The 21,422-nt window shown below is 43.9% G+C and overlaps 7 protein-coding genes across 7 annotated transcripts; 2 read left to right on the top strand and 5 right to left on the bottom strand.

The window, feature by feature from the left end:
* Positions 1 to 588: 588 nt before the first annotated feature.
* Positions 589 to 6,193, bottom strand: BDB00DRAFT_143081 (uncharacterized protein). Its single transcript, XM_053116233.1, has 14 exons — positions 5,953 to 6,193; positions 5,579 to 5,827; positions 4,760 to 5,439; positions 4,361 to 4,561; positions 4,136 to 4,243; positions 3,883 to 4,067; positions 3,702 to 3,785; positions 3,542 to 3,611; positions 2,313 to 3,458; positions 1,980 to 2,151; positions 1,557 to 1,835; positions 1,244 to 1,455; positions 1,012 to 1,168; positions 589 to 914 (listed from the first exon to the last, which is right to left on the bottom strand). Exons 1-14 carry the CDS (start codon positions 6,053 to 6,055, stop codon positions 781 to 783), a joined length of 3,780 nt encoding a protein of 1,259 aa, XP_052982593.1. The 5' UTR covers positions 6,056 to 6,193; the 3' UTR covers positions 589 to 780.
* A 1,709-nt stretch (positions 6,194 to 7,902) lies between these two features.
* BDB00DRAFT_869624 (uncharacterized protein) lies at positions 7,903 to 11,315 on the top strand (the record flags this gene model as incomplete). Its single annotated transcript, XM_053126623.1, has 8 exons — positions 7,903 to 8,664; positions 8,788 to 9,420; positions 9,524 to 9,697; positions 9,787 to 9,897; positions 9,999 to 10,114; positions 10,189 to 10,549; positions 10,681 to 11,009; positions 11,108 to 11,315. The coding sequence occupies 8 exons, from the start codon at positions 7,903 to 7,905 to the stop codon at positions 11,313 to 11,315; spliced, it is 2,694 nt and encodes an 897-aa protein (XP_052982592.1).
* Positions 11,316 to 11,345: 30 nt separating this feature from the next.
* Positions 11,346 to 12,618, bottom strand: BDB00DRAFT_142925 (uncharacterized protein). Its single transcript, XM_053116231.1, has 3 exons — positions 12,184 to 12,618; positions 11,745 to 11,985; positions 11,346 to 11,652 (listed from the first exon to the last, which is right to left on the bottom strand). The coding sequence occupies exons 1-3, from the start codon at positions 12,503 to 12,505 to the stop codon at positions 11,376 to 11,378; spliced, it is 840 nt and encodes a 279-aa protein (XP_052982591.1). The 5' UTR covers positions 12,506 to 12,618; the 3' UTR covers positions 11,346 to 11,375.
* Positions 12,619 to 12,859: 241 nt separating this feature from the next.
* On the top strand, positions 12,860 to 13,521 carry BDB00DRAFT_869622 (uncharacterized protein; the record flags this gene model as incomplete). Its single annotated transcript, XM_053126622.1, has 4 exons — positions 12,860 to 12,967; positions 13,066 to 13,158; positions 13,266 to 13,281; positions 13,370 to 13,521. 4 exons carry the CDS (start codon positions 12,860 to 12,862, stop codon positions 13,519 to 13,521), a joined length of 369 nt encoding a protein of 122 aa, XP_052982590.1.
* A 151-nt stretch (positions 13,522 to 13,672) lies between these two features.
* Positions 13,673 to 14,210, bottom strand: BDB00DRAFT_758735 (cysteine-rich PDZ-binding protein-like protein; the record flags this gene model as incomplete). Its single annotated transcript, XM_053119082.1, has 4 exons — positions 13,673 to 13,755; positions 13,849 to 13,922; positions 13,986 to 14,046; positions 14,129 to 14,210. The coding sequence occupies 4 exons, from the start codon at positions 14,208 to 14,210 to the stop codon at positions 13,673 to 13,675; spliced, it is 300 nt and encodes a 99-aa protein (XP_052982589.1).
* Positions 14,025 to 15,248, bottom strand: BDB00DRAFT_143003 (uncharacterized protein). Its single transcript, XM_053116232.1, has 4 exons — positions 15,057 to 15,248; positions 14,803 to 14,948; positions 14,129 to 14,742; positions 14,025 to 14,046 (listed from the first exon to the last, which is right to left on the bottom strand). The coding sequence occupies exons 1-3, from the start codon at positions 15,119 to 15,121 to the stop codon at positions 14,294 to 14,296; spliced, it is 660 nt and encodes a 219-aa protein (XP_052982588.1). The 5' UTR covers positions 15,122 to 15,248; the 3' UTR covers positions 14,025 to 14,046; positions 14,129 to 14,293.
* On the bottom strand, positions 15,107 to 20,375 carry BDB00DRAFT_809960 (uncharacterized protein). The gene is made up of 7 exons (XM_053122521.1): positions 20,120 to 20,375; positions 19,190 to 20,044; positions 18,821 to 19,097; positions 18,458 to 18,718; positions 18,332 to 18,382; positions 15,709 to 18,232; positions 15,107 to 15,640 (listed from the first exon to the last, which is right to left on the bottom strand). Exons 1-7 carry the CDS (start codon positions 20,208 to 20,210, stop codon positions 15,377 to 15,379), a joined length of 4,323 nt encoding a protein of 1,440 aa, XP_052982587.1. The 5' UTR covers positions 20,211 to 20,375; the 3' UTR covers positions 15,107 to 15,376.
* Between the last annotated feature and the right edge of the window lie 1,047 nt (positions 20,376 to 21,422).

Raw genomic sequence — 21,422 nt, 5'->3', positions numbered from 1 at the left:
GTGCTTTAGCCTTTGTCATTTAAACTTTACCGAGCCGAGCCAAAACTTTCGGTCCATCATATTCTATGCCTTGACGGTATTCTTGGTTTATAATGTCAGCAGCATGCTTTCAATGTGTTTGTTTTATTAAAGCATCGTGCTCTGACCGCTGCCTTCTGCTGTGTTCTTTTGGGGGTTGCAGTCACCACTACTTTCACTATTGTTACCAGTACCGTGATCGATATTATCTTTGTTTCAACCGCCTCCTTTCTCTTATCATCCATGTGGTCATAGTGTGCGCGTACATGGACATGAAAAATACACAAATGGTATACATACCTTCCCTCCTCGTAAATCAAATGATGGATATACTTGTTTAGGACGATGGACCAATTTTTTTGACTATATGTGAAGACATATCACTGCCATATGGGCCTATATATACAAAACGATCTACTTGCTCTTCTCCTTATTTTATTTTCTTGCATCCTCCAACCTTGTTTCCACTAAGCTTATCATGTTCTGTGAATATAATTTGACTTTCATCCCTTTAATAGATGACATATCCAAGTAATAAACCCCCATACTTTATGAGCACAAACACTGCAGTTTGAGAGGAAACTTTGGAGAGGAAAGTACTTGTATTATAATTGAAACGAAGAGAAAGTAAAAACAATACTGATACAACATCATGTGATAGGATACATCATACAGCACAAGGGAAAAAATGTAAGAAATGTAGAGGAAAGTGACAAGAGCAGTAACGATGCTACTGCAACAAACGCAAACACACAGTGGTATTTAGATGGTGATGTTATAATATCTGAGGCCAAACTTTTGCAATTCGACCAAACCGATGTGGATGGTACAACAGACAAGGATCATCACCCACGATCTCCAGTCAACGTAAGACAGCTCAAGCCAAGTCGAGATTCCTATTTGACAGTAAGTGATTAAAACTCGTTGTCAGTTTCTTCTGTCAATTCATCTGTATAATTATCGGTACGTATTTTTGTTTGGTTAAGTATTTACCAGGAGCATAAACGCCTAGGATCAAAAAGAAAAAGGAGACACCCGCAGCCACCAACATCCATCGATTGCTGAGAACACCTGTCTTGATGACAGAAAGATGCACACTACGTGACAAGAACGAATGAATCAATTGAATCATGGTCAAGTTGGTGAAAACCTGTTGAACAGAGAAATGTGAGCTTTCCTTTTTTTTTGCATATTTCGAGAACAAAAGGTGAATTTGACTACTTACCATGGATTGAGCCTGATGGTGCTCATAATTAAATCTGTATAGTGCAAGCACATAAGATCCTAGGGCTAGTGCAGACATTAACAGCGATTGGACAAGAATCACTATCCATACGCCAAGTGTCACGACACCAGTACGAGGATCGCGAGGAGATCGTTGCATAAGTGTTTTTTCTCTTGGCTCTACACCCAATGCCATAGCCGGTGGAATATCGGCTAATCAAGTTATGACATGATGTATCTGTTAGTGAAAGTATTTATGCTCTACCTGCTCCGTGGCACACATAAACGCACTACACTTTGATTTAGAAGCTTACCAATGATGTTAGCCCACAAAATCATCATCACGGTGAATGGCGTGTCGATGTTGGCAATTGTGCAAATGAGCATCAAGAATATTTCGGAGCCGTTGCAGCTGAGCAAATAGACGATAAACTTGAGGATATTATCAAAGACATGACGGCCTTCTTCGACTGCAGAAATGATAGTGGTGAAGTTATCATTCAGCAGCACAAGATCGGCAGCCTGCTTTGTAATCTCAGTTCCGGCTTGACCCATGGCGACACCTACATCTGCAGATTTGATTGCAGGTGCATCTAATAGCGGTAAACATTATCATAATTGAGAATATCAATAAACATATCAGTATATATGCGCATACTTCTTTTTCGCTAATAGCTATGCAACCCGCTGCCACTTTTGAGACAGCTATTATTTCTGTCTTTAGTGTCTAGACGTACCATTCACGCCATCACCGGTCATGGCTACCAATTCTCCACGTTGTTGTAATGCCTTGACAATAGTTAACTTGTTATCGGGGCTCACGCGGGCGAACACATTGGGGAAAGGATCCAGTTCAATTATAGCTTCCTCGGAAAGCAAGTCGAGCTCACGCCCCAAAATGGCACGACTCTGTATACATGAAGGGAACCACACGAGACGTCGCATGATTGATTTTGATTTGATAGTTAGCTGAGAGTGCTGCAGCATTGAAGAAGGAAAGAGTATGCATGCATATGCTGCTTTCTCTCTATCATCTATGCACCACCATTGAAGCCATCTTTCACACTTACCATGCCGGGAGCATTTTTTTTAAAGATACCCAGCTTGGATGCAATTGCAACAGCTGTTTCAACATGATCGCCAGTAATCATCATGACACGAATTCCGGCTTGTTGACATATATCAACAGATTCTTTGACGCCTTGTTTTGGAGGATCGATCAAGCCAACCAATCCAACAAAGGTAAACTCGTTCTCGGCCATGCTTGGGTGCTTAGCCATATCGGCTGAATCCGTACTCGATAAAGACCCATCATCATCATTAATGACTTTGAGCGCAAGACCCAGGACTCGCAGACCTTGTGATGCCATCCGCGAGCTTTCGTCAGTGACTTGGGTCGCAAATGTTTCGTTCATAGACATGCTAGCTTGTAGTATTTCGTCCGCATCAGCAGCAGTAGTAGTAGTTGTAGTAAGTGAGGAACTGCTTGAAGATGTGGTGTCAATTCCGAGACGAGTGTGATTTTGTTGCTGCTGACTGGTGGATTTGGGAGGCAAGTAAGACGAGCATTTACGTAACAGCTCCTCTGGAGCACCTTTACATAGCAGCAGCGTAGTACGAAGAGCATCACTGTTATCCTTTTTTTGGGGCTGCTGCTTCTGCATGTATGCGCTACTCATCAACTTGCGCTCACTATCGAATGCTCGTTCAAACACCTTGGTATAACCTTTTTGATCAATCCAGTAGCGAGCACCAGCATTGGCTTTTTGAGCAGCTACAGTTAATGCGACTTCGGTTGGGTCACCGATTGTTTTCCATTCGCCTGTTTTCTCCTCCAGATGCACAGAAGCATTGTTGCAGAGTGCAGCCACCATTAAAGAGTACTTCAGGTGTGGGGCATATGTAGCAGGGTTGGATCTGTCAATGGGTCGGGACCGGAGAGCTGCATAGTCGATCCCTTGTTGTTGTTGACTGCTTGTTTGTTTCTCTTCATCGTCTCGGTCGTCCTTGTTGTTGTCACCGTTGTTGATGGGATCGTCTGCGATAGGTGCAGTTGTGCGGCGAACATGGATCATACGACGTCTTAGTTCGGCTGGCTCGACGATAATCTCACCGTGCGTAGGATCCAACGACGTTGATTCGGTAAACCGATATACATTGTTATCTGCAGTCCACATTTCAGACGTACCCATCTTGCCTTCGGTCAATGTACCGGTCTACATATTAAATTAATTTCGATGGACATCTAGACTGGATCCAGCAATCAATCAATAGTAGCTTTTGAAAGCCTGTCCAATACCTTGTCAGAGCATATAACTGTCACGCTTCCCAGAGATTCTACAGCTGGCAATGTACGTACAACACATTGCCTAAAAAAAGTAAATTATTAGCAAGAGAAAGACAGAGCCTAAAAGGAAAAGAAATAACAAAACAAAATGCACTAGTGCATGGTGACGAACTTTGCAGCCATACGACGCACGCCGAGCGCCATGGTAACAGTAGTCACGGCCACAAGACCCTCCGGAATAACGGAAACTGCCAAACTGTAATTATTACAAAATAAGAGAATATGTCAAAAAGGAGAGAAAGACAGCTGTCGGCTTTCTTACTTGAGTGTAACGTCTGTGAATGACATATTACCTTAAACCAACATTGACCATTTCTTGGACATTTTTCTTCCAGGCAATACCGATCACAGCCACAAGAACACACAATATAATAGCAATCAGAACAAGGTACTTGCCCAGCTTGTCGAGTCGGCGCTGGATCGGCGTCTTTGTTTTGCGTTTTGATCCAGCTTGGATTGCAGTGCTAATTTTACCAATCTGCGATATTTATACTAATGAGTAAACAATGAAGCATTGTGGAAAGCTTATCGGGCAGAGAGGCTTACCTCGGTTTGTACACCAGTTCGTACGACAATGCCTTTACCGCGCCCTTTTGCAACAGTCGTCGACATGAAAACATTACCCAAACAGTCACCGAGAGGGATTCGGCGTGACTATATAACAGTGTTTTTATGATGATTTCGATACAAGTTGTATCGTTAGCAAATAGCACCGTATTGTTTATTTGTTTATGCATACAGAACGTGAGCAGAACGTGTCTTTTTTTTTACCTTTGCTTTGATGGCGTCTGTCTTTTTGGTTACTGGCAGACTTTCGCCGGTCAAGATACTTTCAACGATCTCCAGTTGTGCAACTTCAATCAACCGGATATCTGCAGGAACTGCATCACCTTCATCGAGGACTGCCAGATCACCTGGTACCAAATCGTCCGAGTCAACAATCTGTTGCTCCCCGTCACGAATCACTTGTGCCTGTACAGAACAAGGAAGAATGAGAGCGAGAATTAATTTTTGGGATTTCTGATTTGATATATTAGGAAGCCTTGTGCTCCCCACACATCCATTTCCCATCCCACCCCATCCTAAAACACGCAAGGTAACATTGCCAAGACAGATGTTGATAAAAGTGTTGAATAGCACACAAACGTGTGTCTATCATTGTTGATTTACCTTTGGAACAGTCAAATCCATCAATGCGCTCAGCGTCTTGCCGGCCTTCCATTCCTGGCTAAAGCCAATGACAGTATTGAGAACAACCACGATCAGCAGAACCGCCATACTGTTGAATTCCTGCTGGCCAGCTTGAATGATGGATGCTGCCAACAACATCAAGACCATGAAATCGGTCAGCTGAGTCCAGAGCATTTTCAAAGCGCTCGGACGAGGCGGGTCTGGCAACTTGTTGATGCCGTACTGCTCACGCAATGCGCGGACCAAAGCCGACGGCAGGCCATTGGTTGGATGCGTGTGTGGGAACATTTTCATGAGCTTTTCGACCGACCGATCAAAATAAAGCGCCTGTGGTGGAGGGAGCATGACAATCGATGAATCGTTGTTGTCGGTGGCCACGAGATTTGCTGTGGAACGTGGCATTTTTGACTTTTCTTTATCCATTTCTTTCGCCAGAGGCGATGCCAAGAGCTGCTCCATGTCGCCTTGTTCGCTTTCCTTGATCAGATCGCGCCAATCGCTGATGTGTCTTGGGAAATACTCGGTCAAGAGCTGGACAATGGCAATGGCACTCCGTTTTTGCTCTTCTGTAGAAGACGGCTGGCAACGGTAGTGGATTTTCAATGTGTTGCGTAATTCAAACACGTCTTTTTCGCCAACAATTGCGCGGAACTCATAGACTAACCAAGCACACACAGAGAGAATATGTTGTTTGTATTAGTTAGTTCTCGTTTTGGTTTGCTTAGAATAGCTTTGGAAACGAAAGAATTCGCTTAACGTTGCTTTTTGTGTAAGTGTCTATGTGGAAAGTTTCCCTACCTTCTTCTAGAAAATCACCAAAGAGAAAAAATGCCATATCGGCTGCGGTGGTAGTGCGCTTGCGTAAGAGATGGCCTTCAGTATGGCCCGTGTTTAACAGCAGGCCTTCGCATAGTCGCTTCATGAGTCCTGGATCGAAATGAGGTTGACATCCGCCCTTGACGCGGAAATGCATCACGTAACGCAGTCCCTCGAGTACTTCTTCGAGGGAAATCGATTTGTTTTCCTTGACGTCAAATAGATCGTGGACTATACGTACATCATATACGTGCATAAGAAGCAGCATGATCATAAGCATACATGTACTTTTGCAAGCGGGTGTGGCCCTAGCTCTAATAACATGATGTAAAAGATAGACGGATTTGTAATCATACCGAAGACTTCGATTTGTTGCTCGATGGATACTTTGCCATCAATGACGGGTGCTGGAACATCGACAATGTCATGGTGTTGGTCCGGCTGGGGAGTTTTTGCCATGAGTTTGTTGATTAGTAAAGTGATTTAAAGAAAACCTTTATTCCCTCTTGTGCGATGAAAGAAAAAGAAGAAATTCCCTCTTGTGCGATGAAAGAAGAAGAAGAAGTGGAAAAAGAGGAATAACGAAAGACGCGGGAAAGAGAAAACCTGTTTTTATGCGTTCTTTCAAGCACTGTGCCCGTAATCATCAGGTCGAGGGTTCGGGGTGGCGGCGAGCAGGCGTAAAATGTGTAAATAGTGTTATCATCATCAACATCATGTAACCAGCAAGTTGGTATACAATATATCTTACATGTGCATCCTCATGTAAACTACAATATACTTTACACGCACGCTTGCTGCTTCTCTCCGTTGCTGCTGCTTGCCCATGTGCTTTCGCGCAACGTAATTTGCTTCTGTCGTCATAATCGTCGTTGAATCTTCTACACTTATTCACTATTCTGCAACTCATTTAATGTAAAAAATGATCGTTCCCTTATAACATAAAGAAGGATTATTTGTTTGTTGTTTATGTGTACGCATGTCTTTGCTTTTCACCAAACGAGGCAACATTTTTCCCCTCTTACTGTGTTTTATGAACTTCCCAATGAAGACCCCTGGATTTTGATCACATTTGCGCTGTCTTCTTTTCATTTCGACTTGAAATGACCACGCTGTGCGGTCATTGTCATATGACGTGAGATCGGTGAGGACCGCGACAGGAATAGCCCGATACTATGGCCCGTTCCATTGTTGTTCGGACCGATTAGGTCATACCACAGTCTTTTACGTTACGCTTGCAAATTCTGCATCCCTACACACACCTCTTTATATACATAGTAATTACGCATCATCACACTAACATGTTAATGCAGAATACGATATATAATAGGTAGTAACTCGATAAAACGGAGTAGCGATAAAAAGTACGTCTGTTCTGCATTCATTTTACGTCTTCATATTCATTCTACTTTGGCTGCTGCTCTTATTGGACCTTTGTGTATAAGTTTAAGATGCACGTCTCGGAAAAGCGGAAACGATGTTGTGTGCTAATAATACACCAAGAAGCAGATAGCAGGTCGCTGCGGGCGGTAACACTGCTGCTGAATGCTATCTGTCTTGGAAAAAAATATCGATCGCCATACATGATATTATGCAAGCAAGTTCGCCTCAAGTTCGAGAATATGCTGCTGCTGCAGTTGCTGCACTTTCAGTATAGCTAGTGTAAAAATTGACAGATATGCAAATCTAAATAATTGAGATTACGTGAAAGCGGACAGGTACTACATAGCACTTTCTACCCAGAGGCACCTTACTAGCTGTGGATGTTGTACTGTACGAATATATTCTATGTATGCGTCTGCATATGTCCATATATACATGCAAAGTGCTAGGCCTTACAACAAATGATCGAAAGCCTAATGCGTGTTGGGAGATAAAGGTTCGATTTACGCGGTGTAGCAACTATTTTGCTCACTTGATCAGGAGATATGAGAATACATGGCGTTCGTTATTTCAAGGGTTAGTTTCCGCAGTCATCTCTGTCTGTATGGCTACAGGATAAAGGGGTGCGGAGAAGCAGATTATTTAAGGCAATGTGTAAATACAAGGCCTGATTACAGTATCACACCTTAAGTAAAGAGAACGTTTAAGTATTGGGTGATCAAAACGTGCAGTCGAAGAAATGAATGAGCACACATACACATCTTGTAGCATTTGTGATCATTCTAGGAAGCTCAGTTTCAATTTGCTTTGTGAGGTCCGTAGCCCAATAAAGAAAGGAGTGGGGGGTTTTCTGAACCATTTCCGTCTCCTCATACACACAGCAACACGCACACGCTCACAGACCACCGTAACAGATACACACAATGGGCGACGGTTCAAGTAGTAACGCGTTCCTGAGGAACTTGTCCCAAAAAAAGTACTCATGGATGCAGTCGTCTTCTACATCTGCGAATAACGATCCTACAAATGGTAGCAGTAGTGCTGCTGCACCGTCGTCTAACACCACAAACAACAACAACACAACCTCTTCCTCGTCGTCTTCTTCCTCTTCCCCTACAACGGCAACAACGCCTTTAACCAACCCAAATAACAATAGCAATAATAATAACAACAGCACGAGCAGTCCAAAATCGCCAGCGAAACCCATCAATACAAAAGAATCCAGTGACAATAGCCATAAACGGCCGTCTGACGATCTAGGTCGATCTCATAAAAAGCCACGACAACAAGACCGAAAATCGTCACTTACGTCTAGTAGTGCTGCTAGATCGAAAAACAACATTAACGATGAACGAGACGTGTCAAGTAGCACTACCGGTGGTAATGGTGGTAGTAGTAGTACTGCTTCCGGCGGCCCCACTACTACAACGGTGAATAATGCTACTACCACCACTGCTAAAGCAAGTGCGCGAAACTATAGCAATGGCAAAGCTACACCTTTCGTTTCACCATCGCCAGCCCCAGACGACATTCCGAACGAGAAACAACCAAAATTCAAATATACAACGTTTCCAGCTAAAGGATTTACCATTTTGCCTACGCGTAATGTTACGAGCGGATTCGACAAAACAGACGCCACATATTTTCCTGGTAATAAGGCTGGTTCAGAAGCTATTGCTCCTAATGTAAGTAAAGGAGGGGAGGGACATAAGTGCTATTCGTTTATCCTCTTTTTTTCTAGTAAATTTTTGCAATGACACAATATTTAAATTCCAATTATTCCGTATTACACATATGTATTGTATTAGCCTGAGGAAGAATGGAGGGACACGATAGTGATACATCCAGGGTCGCGTAACCTGCGTATTGGTCGATCTTCTGAAGCGTTTCCCAAAACTGTGCCTCATGTTATTGCTCGACGGCAGAAAAACAAGAACGACTCATTATCAGCAGCAATAGCAACAAAAGCAAAAACAACAGCAGAAGAAGCTTCGGATGATGTGGCAAAAACAGCAGCTGCCGTGGCTCAACAGCAGAAAAAGTCCAACGGAACTGACAGTAATAATGACAAAATGGATGTTGACGATGAGGAGGAAAACGAAGACGATGATGATGACGAAGAAGAATCACCGTTATCGTCGCCTGAAGATGATATCGAAGAAAGTGAGAGCGCACCACCACCACCAGTAACGCGTCGAGCAGCTCTGGATGCAACTAGTACGGCAAATAATCGTGAAGAAGCCTTACGCGAAATCAAAAATGAACTCAAATGGCGCATGAAGGCAGCAAAACGACGGGCCGTGCCCAATGCTGAAAGTCAAGTGGTTGGATTTAATACCCAAGCATATCAAGAAACGATTCCGGATCACAACGATCCTTACAAGGTTGAATGGACTGAAGTCACCAAGATAAATAAACCAGAATACTTCGTGGGAGATAAGGTAATGTTCATTTGGATCTTGGATTTGTGTGCGCGTTCTCTGATCGATTAGAAACCTAATATTTCACAATTTTCATTTCTCTGACTCGAAATTCGTTTACTAGGCATTAAATTTGCCCATTGCTGATAATCCCGAGTATCGATTACTGTATCCATGGAAATACGGCACCTTGAATAGTCAGGACTATGACTCTGTTGAAGAAGTATTGGGTGATTTGCAAGCAATTTGGACCGAGACAATTCGGGCTGAGCTTGATATTGAGGAAACATCATTTGAGGTTAGTTTAAAGGTCATCTTGCGCAGAACCGGGAGCTTTTTATTTCTCTTTCTTTAATTAACGAAATTGGATGTGTGTGGAAATCATAGGACTATAATGCAGTTCTGGTGATTCCGGACTTGTTTAATCGTCGTTATACATGCGAACTCTTGACTATGCTATTGAGATATATGGGATTCAGGGGTGCACTAGTTCAGCAGGTTTGTTACTCTAGTCTTTTTCTCTGCCTTGATCTTGGGTAGGGGAACGGATAAGCAATGCTGGTGCATAGAGGTGCGGATACTCATATGTTCATCTATAGGAATCCACTTGCGCGACTTTTGGCGCGGGCGTATCAAGTGCATGTGTTGTTGATATCGGATCGCAAAAGACCAGTGTGGCCTGCATTGAAGATGGCGTATGCTTTACGGATTCACGGTAAATATTTTCAGGCGATGACAAAGAACTGAAGTTTAAACATAAACCTACGTTTTCTACGGTTATTTCTATAGGATGACTATAGCTATTGGCGGTGACGATATCACAAAAACGTTTGCATCCTTTCTGTTAGCAAACCGATTCCCATACGCTGCTATTAATTTGGCAAAGTCGTATGATTGGCGATTGGCACAAGAACTCAAAGAGAAATGGTGTACCATGAATGAAGCCGATATCAGTGTCCAAGTATATGACTTTTTTGTTCGTGTTCCACGGCAGCCAACGAAAAAGTTCCAATGCAAAGTGTATGATGAGGTGTTCCTTGCCCCACTATGTTTGGTTTATCCTGCCATTTTGAACGCCAAGGAAAAGACAAAGCATACTAGAGTATGGGCAAACGCAAACGTCATTGATGATATTGCAGATGAAGCATACGTAAGTTTCTCTTTTATTCTCGTTCCTCGCTCTCACTGGTATAAGGGCTACACCTACCCACCACCAAACGATAAACTCTTATGTATCGTAAATCGACCTATTTCTACATGGAATCACATGTGCATATGTAGGCGGAATCTAGTACTGTGCCTACAGTATGGCGACCTCAACAACAATTGCAACAGCAGCTACAACAACAGCCTACTTCTTCGACCACTACCGAAACACCGTCTACACCGAATAATAATGCAACACCACAACCACAAGCACGACCTACATACGCTACTGGTATTGAACGATCCAACAATTACGACGTTTATCCCATCGACGTAGCTATTGCCGAGTCCATAAGGATCGCATCTGGATCATCTGACGAACGACTTAAGCGGTTCTTTACGAATATTATCCTCGTTGGCGGTGGTGGCATGATTAGCAATTTCAATCGGGTTCTGGAAGACAGGTAAATAATTAAAGCCGTTTTTTCTGTCCGTGAAAAAAAAAAAAAAAAAAAAAAAAAAAAAAAAAAAAAACTAATACATTTATACATGAAAACTCTAGAATTTTATCCACTGTTATTGCTCGACGAGCAGCAATAGAACGTGTTGAAGTGCTCCCGGCTCCTCGTGAATTGGATCCACGGTTATTGATGTGGAAAGGTGGTTCTGTATTGAGCAAATTAGATACAGCCAAAGAAATGTGGATTGGACAAGAAGAATGGAGTAATGTAGGCGCTCGATGCTTACGCGACCGTGCTTTATTTGTCTAATTCTACCAATAAATATACATATGCGTATATTGACACCTTAAAAGAAACCGTATACACATTTTATGATATGTGTCGAATAAACTCTACAACAAAATCACATAGTTGTTCTTGACCCACTTTGGCATTGACATTATGGCCACCCTCTTCGAGCACGATTGTTCTGCGAATAGCTGGACAAAAGCTCTGGAAGCGTTTCATGAGTTCAAGTTGATCTTCCTTGCCGACGTAACACTCGTCGTCTTTTACATGGACCATGGCAGTAGGCCGGTTGACACCTTCGTATAATCTCTTGATCGTTTCATCGGTCAAGTCGGTTGAAAAAACGTCATCATCGCCACTACAGGGAAAAATGGCATCACGTCAGTTATTGTCCCTCAAGTGATACCTTTTGGTTGGCATGAATAAAAACCATGATGTAGATGTGATTACCCAGCTCCACCGAGCGAGTAGAAACGGTCTGCAGTGATAGGAATATCACCACATGCAGCCCGAGGCATGAGTTCCTGGCCCAGGTTTGCCTCACGCAGCTTTTTGGCTTGTTCTAGATACTTTGCATGTTCCGGCTCGACTTCCATAACTTGACGGTCCGACACGGGTGCTTGCAAGATGTATCCCATCACTGATTCACTCATTTTGCCATACTTGTTGTGCCAATAGCCATCCTGAGACCCTAATAACATATTCTCATTTTGTGTCAGCACTAGATGCATTCTATAATATTGACCATTTTTATATAGAGTCACTATCGATACGTTTTGCGCACACACACACACGCACACACATTGAGTTGCTATATGCAAACCATACGTCTTTCTATTCAAGTATGTGTAATATATGCTCAGGCACTCTATGTATACTTTTTTTTTACCTGTTGAGTGGCCAAGATACAGAATTTTTGACTTGTTACGCTCGTTTTTCAGATACTTGATCAAGTGATCCAGTTCGTCGGAATCATTTTGTAAATTGGTAGTTCCAAAGCCATTGTAGGATGAGGTGAGCTGCACTTGGACTAATGACCAGCCAATGTCGGCCAGTTTCGATTGCAAAGGAGGAAGGAAGGGAACAGCGTTGTACCCCTCAGTGAGGCCTGCCACGAAAATACAAGTGTTGGGCGAGTCGAGAGGACCGCTCTCAAACGCAGTGAGACTTTTGGGTTCGTAGTAAGTGAATAAAACGCCTTCAAACTTCATGGTTTTCTTTTTATGTGAGCTCGAAGCAAGTGATTTTTTTATAGATACGCGTTTTTGTTAAATGTTTGTTGCTGACTTGGGATTTTATATGCACGCCAGTGCCCACCAATACATCGTTAAAGAACAAACTATGCAGCCCGTCGTCCTCGACAAGATTGTATTTCGACTACTGAGCTATGGTGTGCGAAGACGGTTTATAACGTCAATACTTATGGAAGCAACACGTTTAAAAAAATATCCAGGATGCAATACACGTCTTGTGTCGTTTCTTTTGGAAATTAAGATTTGATAACACCACACTATGTAACTCAGCTCGCTTTTTCTTTTTCTTTATTCTAGATCTATACTGAAGAAATGAGTGAACCGACACAGGAATCAACAGTGCGAACAACAGTAGATCGAGCTCATTTAGCAAGCATGCGGGAACGTTTAGATCGGTACCGTCAACGACATGCAGCAGTGGTAAAAGCATAGATACACAAGAAACAACCTCGCGCATAAAAGATATGCTGTTCTGTTTACAGAAACTATCTATCTAATTTCTATCTCGTTTACATAAGCTCAAAAAAGAACAAGAAAAAGAGCGGATAGACCAAGCAGAGGCTGAGACACGGAAGCGATTACAAGAACTGCTCGAAGCAGAACAGGCTCAGGTAAAGAGAAAGCATCAACTCTATGTGGTACATAATACGTTGAGGTGCTTACCAAAATTACATGGTCCTCTCGTTATTTTACTTTTGGACGACGCATAAAAAAACAGCAACAAAATCCCACAAGTAAGCTCAAAAATATTTGAGGGAGGCGTTTATCTGTGAGTTGCTATGGCAACATAATAGCTGATCAGACTCATACGATAACTTATAGATTCTCCGAGTAACCACAACAACATCCCACCGCAACTCTTATCCAATGCCTTTGCCATGGTATCTGAAAAAGATGCCATTAGCTGGCTCAAAGCCAATAACCCAGAAAAGCCATCATCAGCATCGTCTCCTTCACCATCCTTGTCGCCGTAAGTTTTGTGTTTTCTTCGAATGCAATACATGTTGTAATGTGTATATGAATACTTCGTTAAAGAGGGTTTGTGGGAATGAACTTGATGGTGCGATGCTTAATGTTAAGGAGTACGGCGTGAAATGTACAAAGAGAAAGGCGGTGGTGGATAATTTACTTTGAGGATTGCTTGTAACTGCTTGTATCAAGGATTTGCTTGCCACACATGGCACAAATACCTCGCTTATATGCACATTCTATACCAGCAACACGTATATATAATCAGTGAGCCTGATATTCTTTCACAGGCATGTTTTTTGTCAAAGCAGAAAGAAATTGTGTGGGCTTACGTTGACAGTAATGTGCTTGTGGTTGGTTTACTTTGCTTTTGCAAATGCGACACTTGCTTTCGTATGGATTGAATCTGTTCAATCAATAGTAATTGAGTATAACACAACTTGTAAGATCTGCACTGATCTTAAATTACCTTATTTTGGCTGCTTTCGATAAAAGTTTGTTTTGATTAACTTTACGATCGTCTTTGCCAGCTAATCAAGCATCATTGGAAGAAGTTGAATGTCAATGCAATATATCATTATGAACTGAACTCAAAAACAATTGACTAATTACCCGTTGAGTTCTTTGATCCTTCTTTCCATTTATCAGGTGCTGCTACAGCTGTCAATTTCTTTTCACACTTTTTGCAAACCATTATTAGTGCTTTTGTAGGAGGATTGGAAAAAGAAAAAGGCACTATGCTACACTGCAGAAACTTAAAAGGCATTTCGGGCTTTATTATTGTTGAAGCATTAATGACACCACAGCAACTGGAAATACTGCGCCAATCAAGGCCATGGCTGCTGAAATGGCTGAAGCGGATGACTCGGATGGATGGCCCATGGATTGCTGCTGTTGTTGGTTAACAGTATCTTGGTTTGGCTTTGCATGCGTCTGTCCAAATATGTTGCCAGCATCCTTGTGGATTGGTTCTGGGATGGATGCTGCATGGACTGTTTGATCCTTCTTCTCGTCCTCCTTTTGCTGCTTCTTATTGTCTTTTTGAGCCGGTTGTAGGATCTCTTCTTCTTCTTCTTCTTCTTCTTGTTCACCTATAGTCACTTGCTGTTCAGCACCACTATTTTCCTGCTGTCTGCCATCATGATCCTTTTGCTCGACGTCTTCGGCTTCAGCTCCTGAGCGACCGCAGATATCTGATATACGTGTCATTTGTTTCTCTTCCTGATCTACAAGATGATAACGCTTGAGTAGGTCATTACAGTAAACGAAGTATCATTGATCTATACCAAAGATTTGTTCATTTTGAGGACATTCCGAAAAGCAAGCGAGTACTTGCTTTTCAGCCGAGCAGGCACAAGAAGGTATCGAGTCGTATCCGCCCGTTTTGCATGCGTCCACTGCACTCTGTGCTGTTTTCATACACATTTCATATCTAGAAGTTTCCGCCAAACTTTAGTTTTTCTCTTTTATCCAGGAAAGCTTTATATCAAAGAGAGTACTGCGAAGATATACTGTGAATTAAAAGAAGAGCGCAGCATACACTGGGTTACATGCATGGACACCGGCTGCGACTACCGTGAGCATCAGTAGGCTGGAATACTTCATGTTGAATGAGATTATATATTTTAAGTATGTATGATGAAAGCAAAGAGTAGAAGAAAAAAAGAGAAGGAAATTACATAGAGAGAACGTGGGGGGTGGGAATGGTTAGGATGTTTTGATATGAGAAAGGAGGAATGCTGTGATTTACGAATTTCTCCGACTATGTTGAATAAAATTAAAGAAGGGAAGAAATACAATTATAATATACAATACTTGGAACGGATGAGAAATATGTGCTTAAGCAAGGGATGGATACTTTTACAGCTTGAACAGAATACGGTTTTTGGGAGGGTTCCTCTTGTTGCGCCGCATGACCCATGAGCGCATGAGGCCTTGAACAACGACGCGTTCCCAAACGGTAGTGGCGGCAAGGTTGCCCAGAATAAGGCCCCACAAGCCCCATCTGAACGGTTCCGGCATGACGTTGTGGCCCAAGGGCGAGTTGTATTCTGACACATCCCAGGTGGGCATAGGGTATCCGATCTCGTTTAATACAGCTGGCGTGCCGCAGTTGATACGGAACTATTATAAAGATAACGGTAAGTTTCTAGACCCTATAGCAAATCACAGTAGACAGAGAGACAACTTACAATACAGCTGTACGGGTTGGGATCAGCTAGGACCATGTAACTGGTACTGACAAAGAAACAGCACCAAAAGACGACGAGAACATAGTTGCGCCACCAGGACTGTCTGTAGACAGAACCAAAGTTGACCAAGGCAGCATTGTGGAAGAACTGGAATATGATGACCAGGGCAATGACCTCGGATTCGTAATTGTCGCCCAACAGCCACCAACGGGCAGAGTCGATGGAGCTGCTGTCGAACTCGTTACATACAAACCAGTTCTGCTGGAAGAGGTAGATAACACCGCCGATGACGAACCAGAAATTGATGAAAATGACACCCAGGGCAGATGCCAAAGTATAAGGTCCAACCGGCTTGGCTGTGGGTCGCGAGGGGCCCAGTTTGTTGGCTGGGCGTGCTTGGGTAATGGCAAAAGTCATGAACGTGACAATGAAACCGTCAATGGTAATCCAGATAGGCTGCGGTGCAATCACAGTGAAGTAAAACATGAGCAATTCCCATGCAGCCATGCATTCACCGTAAAAGATCAAGAACTTGTAGTTGGCGAAACTTGTAGCAAGAGCAGACCGTCCTTGCTTCAACAGCTCGACACACTGCATGACGGTTCGGTTGCTGGTGCTGAAAGGAGAGACAATGGATGCTTCAGCTTCGGACAGCGCAAGACCGACGTGGGCAGCACGTAAAGCGCCACAGTCGTTGCCACCGTCACCGCACATGCCAGTGACACCCTTTTCCATGTGCAAACGGACGCACTGGATTTTGTCAGATGGCGTCATGCGGGCAAATACGCGCGTGTTGAGCAAATATTTACGCATCTTGTTTTGAGCAATCAGTGTTTCGAACGCACGGCCAGTGACAGCCAACTCGACTTGCTTTTCCTGCTGTTCGCGAGGATCCTCTTCTAAGACTTGGTCGACGTCCACCTCGTGGCCAGAATCCACATCGTGCCATACCAGTTTGCCAGCCACAGAGTCACCGAGTAGAACGCGCTGGTGTGGTTCGATCATGCCACACTGGCGAGCAATGAAAATGCCAGTGAGTGCAGTGTCGCCAGTGATCATGACAACGCGGGTATCGCCTTCCTTGAGCTCTGTAATAGCGTCCGTGGTATCGTGCTTGAGCATATTACGGAATAGGATAAATCCAGTGAAATGGCAGTCCTTTTCTAAATCGTCGCGGGACATGGTCTTGATCTGCTCCATCGTCACATCTTGGCCCAGTTTACCCATGTCACGGTGTGCCAAGGACAAGACGTAGCAACCTTCGCGAGCATAGTTCGCGGCCGTTTGATCATAGTTGGTGGGGATGGTGTCTTGAACGGACAGATGCTTGACGCGTTCAAACGAGCCCTTCAGAAACACATGGACGTGTTCAGTGGCAGGGTCCAAAACAGCGACCGATTGTGATGCACGGGCGTGGACGAATTCAAATCGGCGGAGCACATGTACGGGAGTAGGCTTTTCATTGGGAGTGGTGGCAGGAGGGCACAAGGTGTCGAGGTACTGAGAATCAGCCGGCGTCTGCAATTCCCACTTCATGGCATTGAACGATTCAATATCGACAGGGTTGCCAATGAACTGGTCACGGACCTTGGTCACAGCATGGCAGGTAGCAATACCCATGGCCAATGTCTTGTCCATTTTGAGCGGATCCTCCACACGGTCATCGAACGTGCCATCCAACTTGTCGGGTTGTACAACAGCACCATAAAACTCCAAACCTTCACGGGTCAAAGTACCAGTCTTGTCAAAGCAGAAGATACGCACCTTGCCAGACAGGTTGATGCGCGGTAAATCCAAACACAAGATCTTCTTCGAGCGCATACGGGCAGCCGACACGGACTGGTTGATGGTAAATGCGGCAGGCAGCAGAGGGGAAAAGATTTGAGACATGATGAACACACCGTAGAACCAGCTGGTAATGTCACCACGACCCATCCACCACAAGGTCAATCCAAACGCAACACCGCCCCACAGCAGCAAGATACAGATGGCAAGCTTGATGTGTTCGTTGAAAATAAAGCTGACGGGAGACGGGAACAGAATTTTGTGGATAAGCATACCCTTTTCGCTTGTGATACCCGTACGCAGAGCCAATGCGCGGATACGACCGTCACCATCGCCGGCAGACGTGGCTTGCATCACTGTTGTGCCAGCAAACAAGGTGTTGATCTTGCTCGACCCCATCATGTCGTATACACTTTCATCGTTATTCATGGCGATTTTACGGATAGGCATGGCTTCACCGGTCAAGGAGGACTCGTTGACAACAACAGTACCGGACAGAATCACAGCGTCACAAGGCAGTTGGGTATTTTCGCGCACTTCGAATACATCGCCAGGAACAAGATCGCCGCTCGAAATGCCTTCTTTCCATTCACCGTCGCGTAAGGCGCACACTTGGTCGACGTGTTCGGCCATGTGCTTGATACGATATTCGGCGCGCAGACGCAAGATCACGCGGACAAATGCAGACACCAAGATGATGCAGGTTTGTACCAGACCCATTTGGAAGTATTGGAAGTAGCTAAATAGATCATGTGATTAATATTATTTTTTTCTGTCTTTTTCGTTTATTAATTCTGCCTACTATCCTTGTAATATGAATTGGGTGTTTGATACTTACTACCACACCCACATGCACATCATCTGATACAGGTACAAGTACGAGCTGAATCTGTTGTTCAAGGCATAGAATGAGTGTCAAATCCAACCGAATGTTGCATGCTTATCATGTTTAAGATTGACTTACTCTTGGGCAATGGCAATCGGGATCGAAGGAACATGAACCTTGATGATATTCGATCCCAACAATCCTTGACGTTTGGCAGCATCCTCTGTTGTCATACCGCTGGCATACTCGTGGAGCTTGCTATTGGTTGATCCAAGGTCAAACTCATACGGCTCATACTTGTGCTTATTTGCGTTGAAGACATAGCGCATGCATTGATATTCAAAGAACCGCAATCCACTGGTATACTTGACTTTATGTGTCTCGACCAGAATATCCATGCTACATTATTCCCGAGTAACGATTAATACGTCTTACATAAGAAGATCAACCATTGGTTTTGCTTTGAGTTTGAAAACCAAAAAAATAAATAAAAAAACTTACTTTAGCCGCTTTACGACAAACTGCTCGTATTTTCGGAGTTTGGCAATCAACTTGTTACCATCGTCCAAAAACACTTGCTCTTCTTGGCGTCGTTCGATCTGCACATACTGCGAAGCGTGCGCGTACGACTCGATACGGAAATAGTTGACCATGCGCTTGCGGAAGAGCAGAACACCAACAAACCAAGCAGCAGCAATATGCCATACAGCGCAAAAGATCTTGGATGACAGTTCGGACTGTAAAAAGATGGCAAACTCTGCCCCACCCAAATCACCGTCTGTGCCACACAAAAAAGAGTTCGGTCAGCAAACAAAGTAACACGATCAAGTGTAACACCAGACATGCACGACGTGAAAAATTTAAACTTACAGTAGTCACTGACGATACAGCCCAAGAAGACCAGAAACAAGAGTGTAGTGGCAACGACTGATCCAAAGACGAACAGGCCGATATAATCGGTATTGAAACCACGGAATCGCAATCGTTCCGAATCCTGTATCGATGACGTGTCTGAATCCGCCGCGCTCGCTTTCACCACTGCAGCGGCAAGATCCCCTTGCTCTTTCTTTTCATCCGCCTTGATCTTCTCATCGACGCTTGACAGAGCACTTGTTGTTGTCCCTGCAGCTGCTGCTCCAGCAGCAGCATCGCTGCCGTCGACTTGTCGCAACGAACGATGGAACGCAAATTCGCGGCCCGTCTTGTACAGATGCCAGAGTATCAACAGACCGGCCTGCGCACCCATCAGTGACCAGACGGCAATCCACATGGGTTCACGAAAAGTAAAAGTGGGTTCAGGTAAAACAGGACATTCAGCCCAAATCATGGCCGAGGTTGTGTCCTCGCCCCAGATACCAATGGACGAAGAGGCGTTGGCTGCTGATGACGACGACGCTAATCCGACGGCTGACGAACACGTATCTCGGGTCTGTTGGGCTGCAATTTCGGCGTTGAAATGGGTAATGTTGACAAGCTGGCCAGCCATGCAAGGAACATAGTTGGTATATGCGGCGCCGATCGCTTCGCCATTGCAAAGACAGGCGTTGGTGATGCCTTGGCAGGATTCTTGGCAGGTACCGTCAAGACAGAATGATTGGCCCGAAGGACAGGTTGGTGCAAGTGTTGCAGGGCAAAGGTCATGGTTCGTCACGCAAAGTACGGGACATTCGACATCTTTCTTCCTCAGCAAGGGGCAGACGTTTCCATCTCGATCATAATCGTTGACTATAAGTTAAACAGTGACGGATGTTATTCGTTTTGTATTCTCTGATAGGCACCGATAAAAGGCAGGAAACTTACTATGGTGAAAAACAGGGATCGCCCTTGCTCCTTCAAAAGTAGTGGTGGACGCCAACAAAAAGACGGCAAGTATCAATGCAGCCGCTCTCATTTGATGTGTATGTCGCCCGCTTCCTGCTTTTCGAGCTCGTACGTGATTTTTAAGGGGGTGTTTGTTGGGGTGGTGGTTGTATTCCGAGTGGTTGGGTTTAGAGGAAAGAAGAGGGAGGTTGGACGAGGAAGCAAAACGAAGGGTGAAGAGGAAAAAAAATTTAGCTGAGATTACTGAAATGGGTATTTTTTTTGATTTCCAACTGAAAACACCGATGGTGTGATTCTTATCCTTGTCGGGTAACACACGTCCTAGGGACAATGATTCCGCTATATAGTCACTCATGTGACAAATTCATGCCCTTATCTTTACCACTTTCTTCTTTACTATAATGTTTTATTCACATATCTATAAGTTTGTCCAGTTTGTAACACTGGTGAGCATATTTTAACCATCATATCAACTTCTTTGAATCATCACTTTTGTATATGAAGGTCATTTTTTGTGAGTCAAATTTATTACGGGTCAATAGAGTATACTGAACCAAAATTTGCGAAAGATAAGATCACTCCCTTCGAATCTCGCCATTCCTCCTCGCCAATCCTTCTTTAATGGAGCAGTGGGAGACAGAGAATGAAGCGGACGATTTTGGCAATCAGCCAAGACTTTAGACTGCAGCCGTCAAACGTGCAGTTCGCTGGTCAAACATCTTCCCTGCGTAACTCAAGGCATACAAAGACGGTTATAAGCAAGCACCAGTTGCAAAGCCACTTGAGCCTGCCACTCGTGTGGTTTGTGGTTGTGCTCCTGATACAAAGGTCCACAAGAATATCACTTGCATTTTTTAAGTGCGGTAAGCATTACTTTCAGGTTTTTCTTCTTTAGAGAAAAAATGAATAATCCTTGTCCTTCTTAGGTATTCGGCAGTTTGACATCGAGTACTGCAGATCGTGCCCTGACTATGCTTTGCCACTGGTACTCATGCGCCGTTACATGTTTCCTTTGACACCAAAAAACCCCGGCCTCGCGGTGCATATAAAGCTCATGCAGACTATTCACAATATGCACTACATTTGCAGCGTATCAATGCATAACATCGCCAAATGAGCCGAAGCAGTTTTGGATCAAGAGGTATTACTAACTTTATAAGGCGATGAAACATAGAACATTCAAATGTACTGATTCAAATGCACTCTTATCTATCAAGTTCCTGCTTCGTTCAAGCCTCGCATGAACGATGCACTTTCTGTTTTTGGCAGAATACTTCTCAGC

This window comes from Zychaea mexicana (genome assembly GCF_025766255.1).
Source record: "Zychaea mexicana strain RSA 1403 chromosome Unknown BDB00scaffold_15, whole genome shotgun sequence".
NCBI classification, from domain to species: Eukaryota; Fungi; Mucoromycota; class Mucoromycetes; order Mucorales; family Lichtheimiaceae; genus Zychaea; species Zychaea mexicana.
The sequence above is the reverse complement of the archived record's forward strand: the minus strand, read 5'-3'. Positions and strand labels throughout refer to the sequence as shown.

What these genes read in the sequence shown, in the direction of transcription:
- BDB00DRAFT_142925 (XM_053116231.1), bottom strand. Translation starts at nt 12,505, where the DNA reads ATGAAGTTTGAAGGCGTTTTATTCACTTACTACGAACCCAAAAGTCTC. An exon ending in GTATCTTGGCCACTCAACAG is followed by an intron (nt 11,986 to 12,183) that starts GTAAAAAAAAAG and finishes ATATGTTATTAG; the next exon opens with GGTCTCAGGATGGCTATTGG. An exon ending in TACTCGCTCGGTGGAGCTGG is followed by an intron (nt 11,653 to 11,744) that starts GTAATCACATCT and finishes TTTTCCCTGTAG; the next exon opens with TGGCGATGATGACGTTTTTT.
- BDB00DRAFT_143003 (XM_053116232.1), bottom strand. Translation starts at nt 15,121, where the DNA reads ATGAAGTATTCCAGCCTACTGATGCTCACGGTAGTCGCAGCCGGTGTC. An exon ending in GTCCATGCATGTAACCCAGT is followed by an intron (nt 14,949 to 15,056) that starts GTATGCTGCGCT and finishes GGAAACTTCTAG; the next exon opens with ATATGAAATGTGTATGAAAA. An exon ending in TCAAAATGAACAAATCTTTG is followed by an intron (nt 14,743 to 14,802) that starts GTATAGATCAAT and finishes ATCATCTTGTAG; the next exon opens with ATCAGGAAGAGAAACAAATG.
- BDB00DRAFT_143081 (XM_053116233.1), bottom strand. Translation starts at nt 6,055, where the DNA reads ATGGCAAAAACTCCCCAGCCGGACCAACACCATGACATTGTCGATGTT. An exon ending in GACCGGTGATGGCGTGAATG is followed by an intron (nt 1,836 to 1,979) that starts GTACGTCTAGAC and finishes TACCGCTATTAG; the next exon opens with ATGCACCTGCAATCAAATCT. An exon ending in ACCATCAGGCTCAATCCATG is followed by an intron (nt 1,169 to 1,243) that starts GTAAGTAGTCAA and finishes TCTGTTCAACAG; the next exon opens with GTTTTCACCAACTTGACCAT.
- BDB00DRAFT_809960 (XM_053122521.1), bottom strand. Translation starts at nt 20,210, where the DNA reads ATGAGAGCGGCTGCATTGATACTTGCCGTCTTTTTGTTGGCGTCCACC. An exon ending in CTGTATCGTCAGTGACTACT is followed by an intron (nt 19,098 to 19,189) that starts GTAAGTTTAAAT and finishes TGTGTGGCACAG; the next exon opens with ACGGTGATTTGGGTGGGGCA. An exon ending in ATGTGCATGTGGGTGTGGTA is followed by an intron (nt 18,233 to 18,331) that starts GTAAGTATCAAA and finishes TGATCTATTTAG; the next exon opens with CTACTTCCAATACTTCCAAA.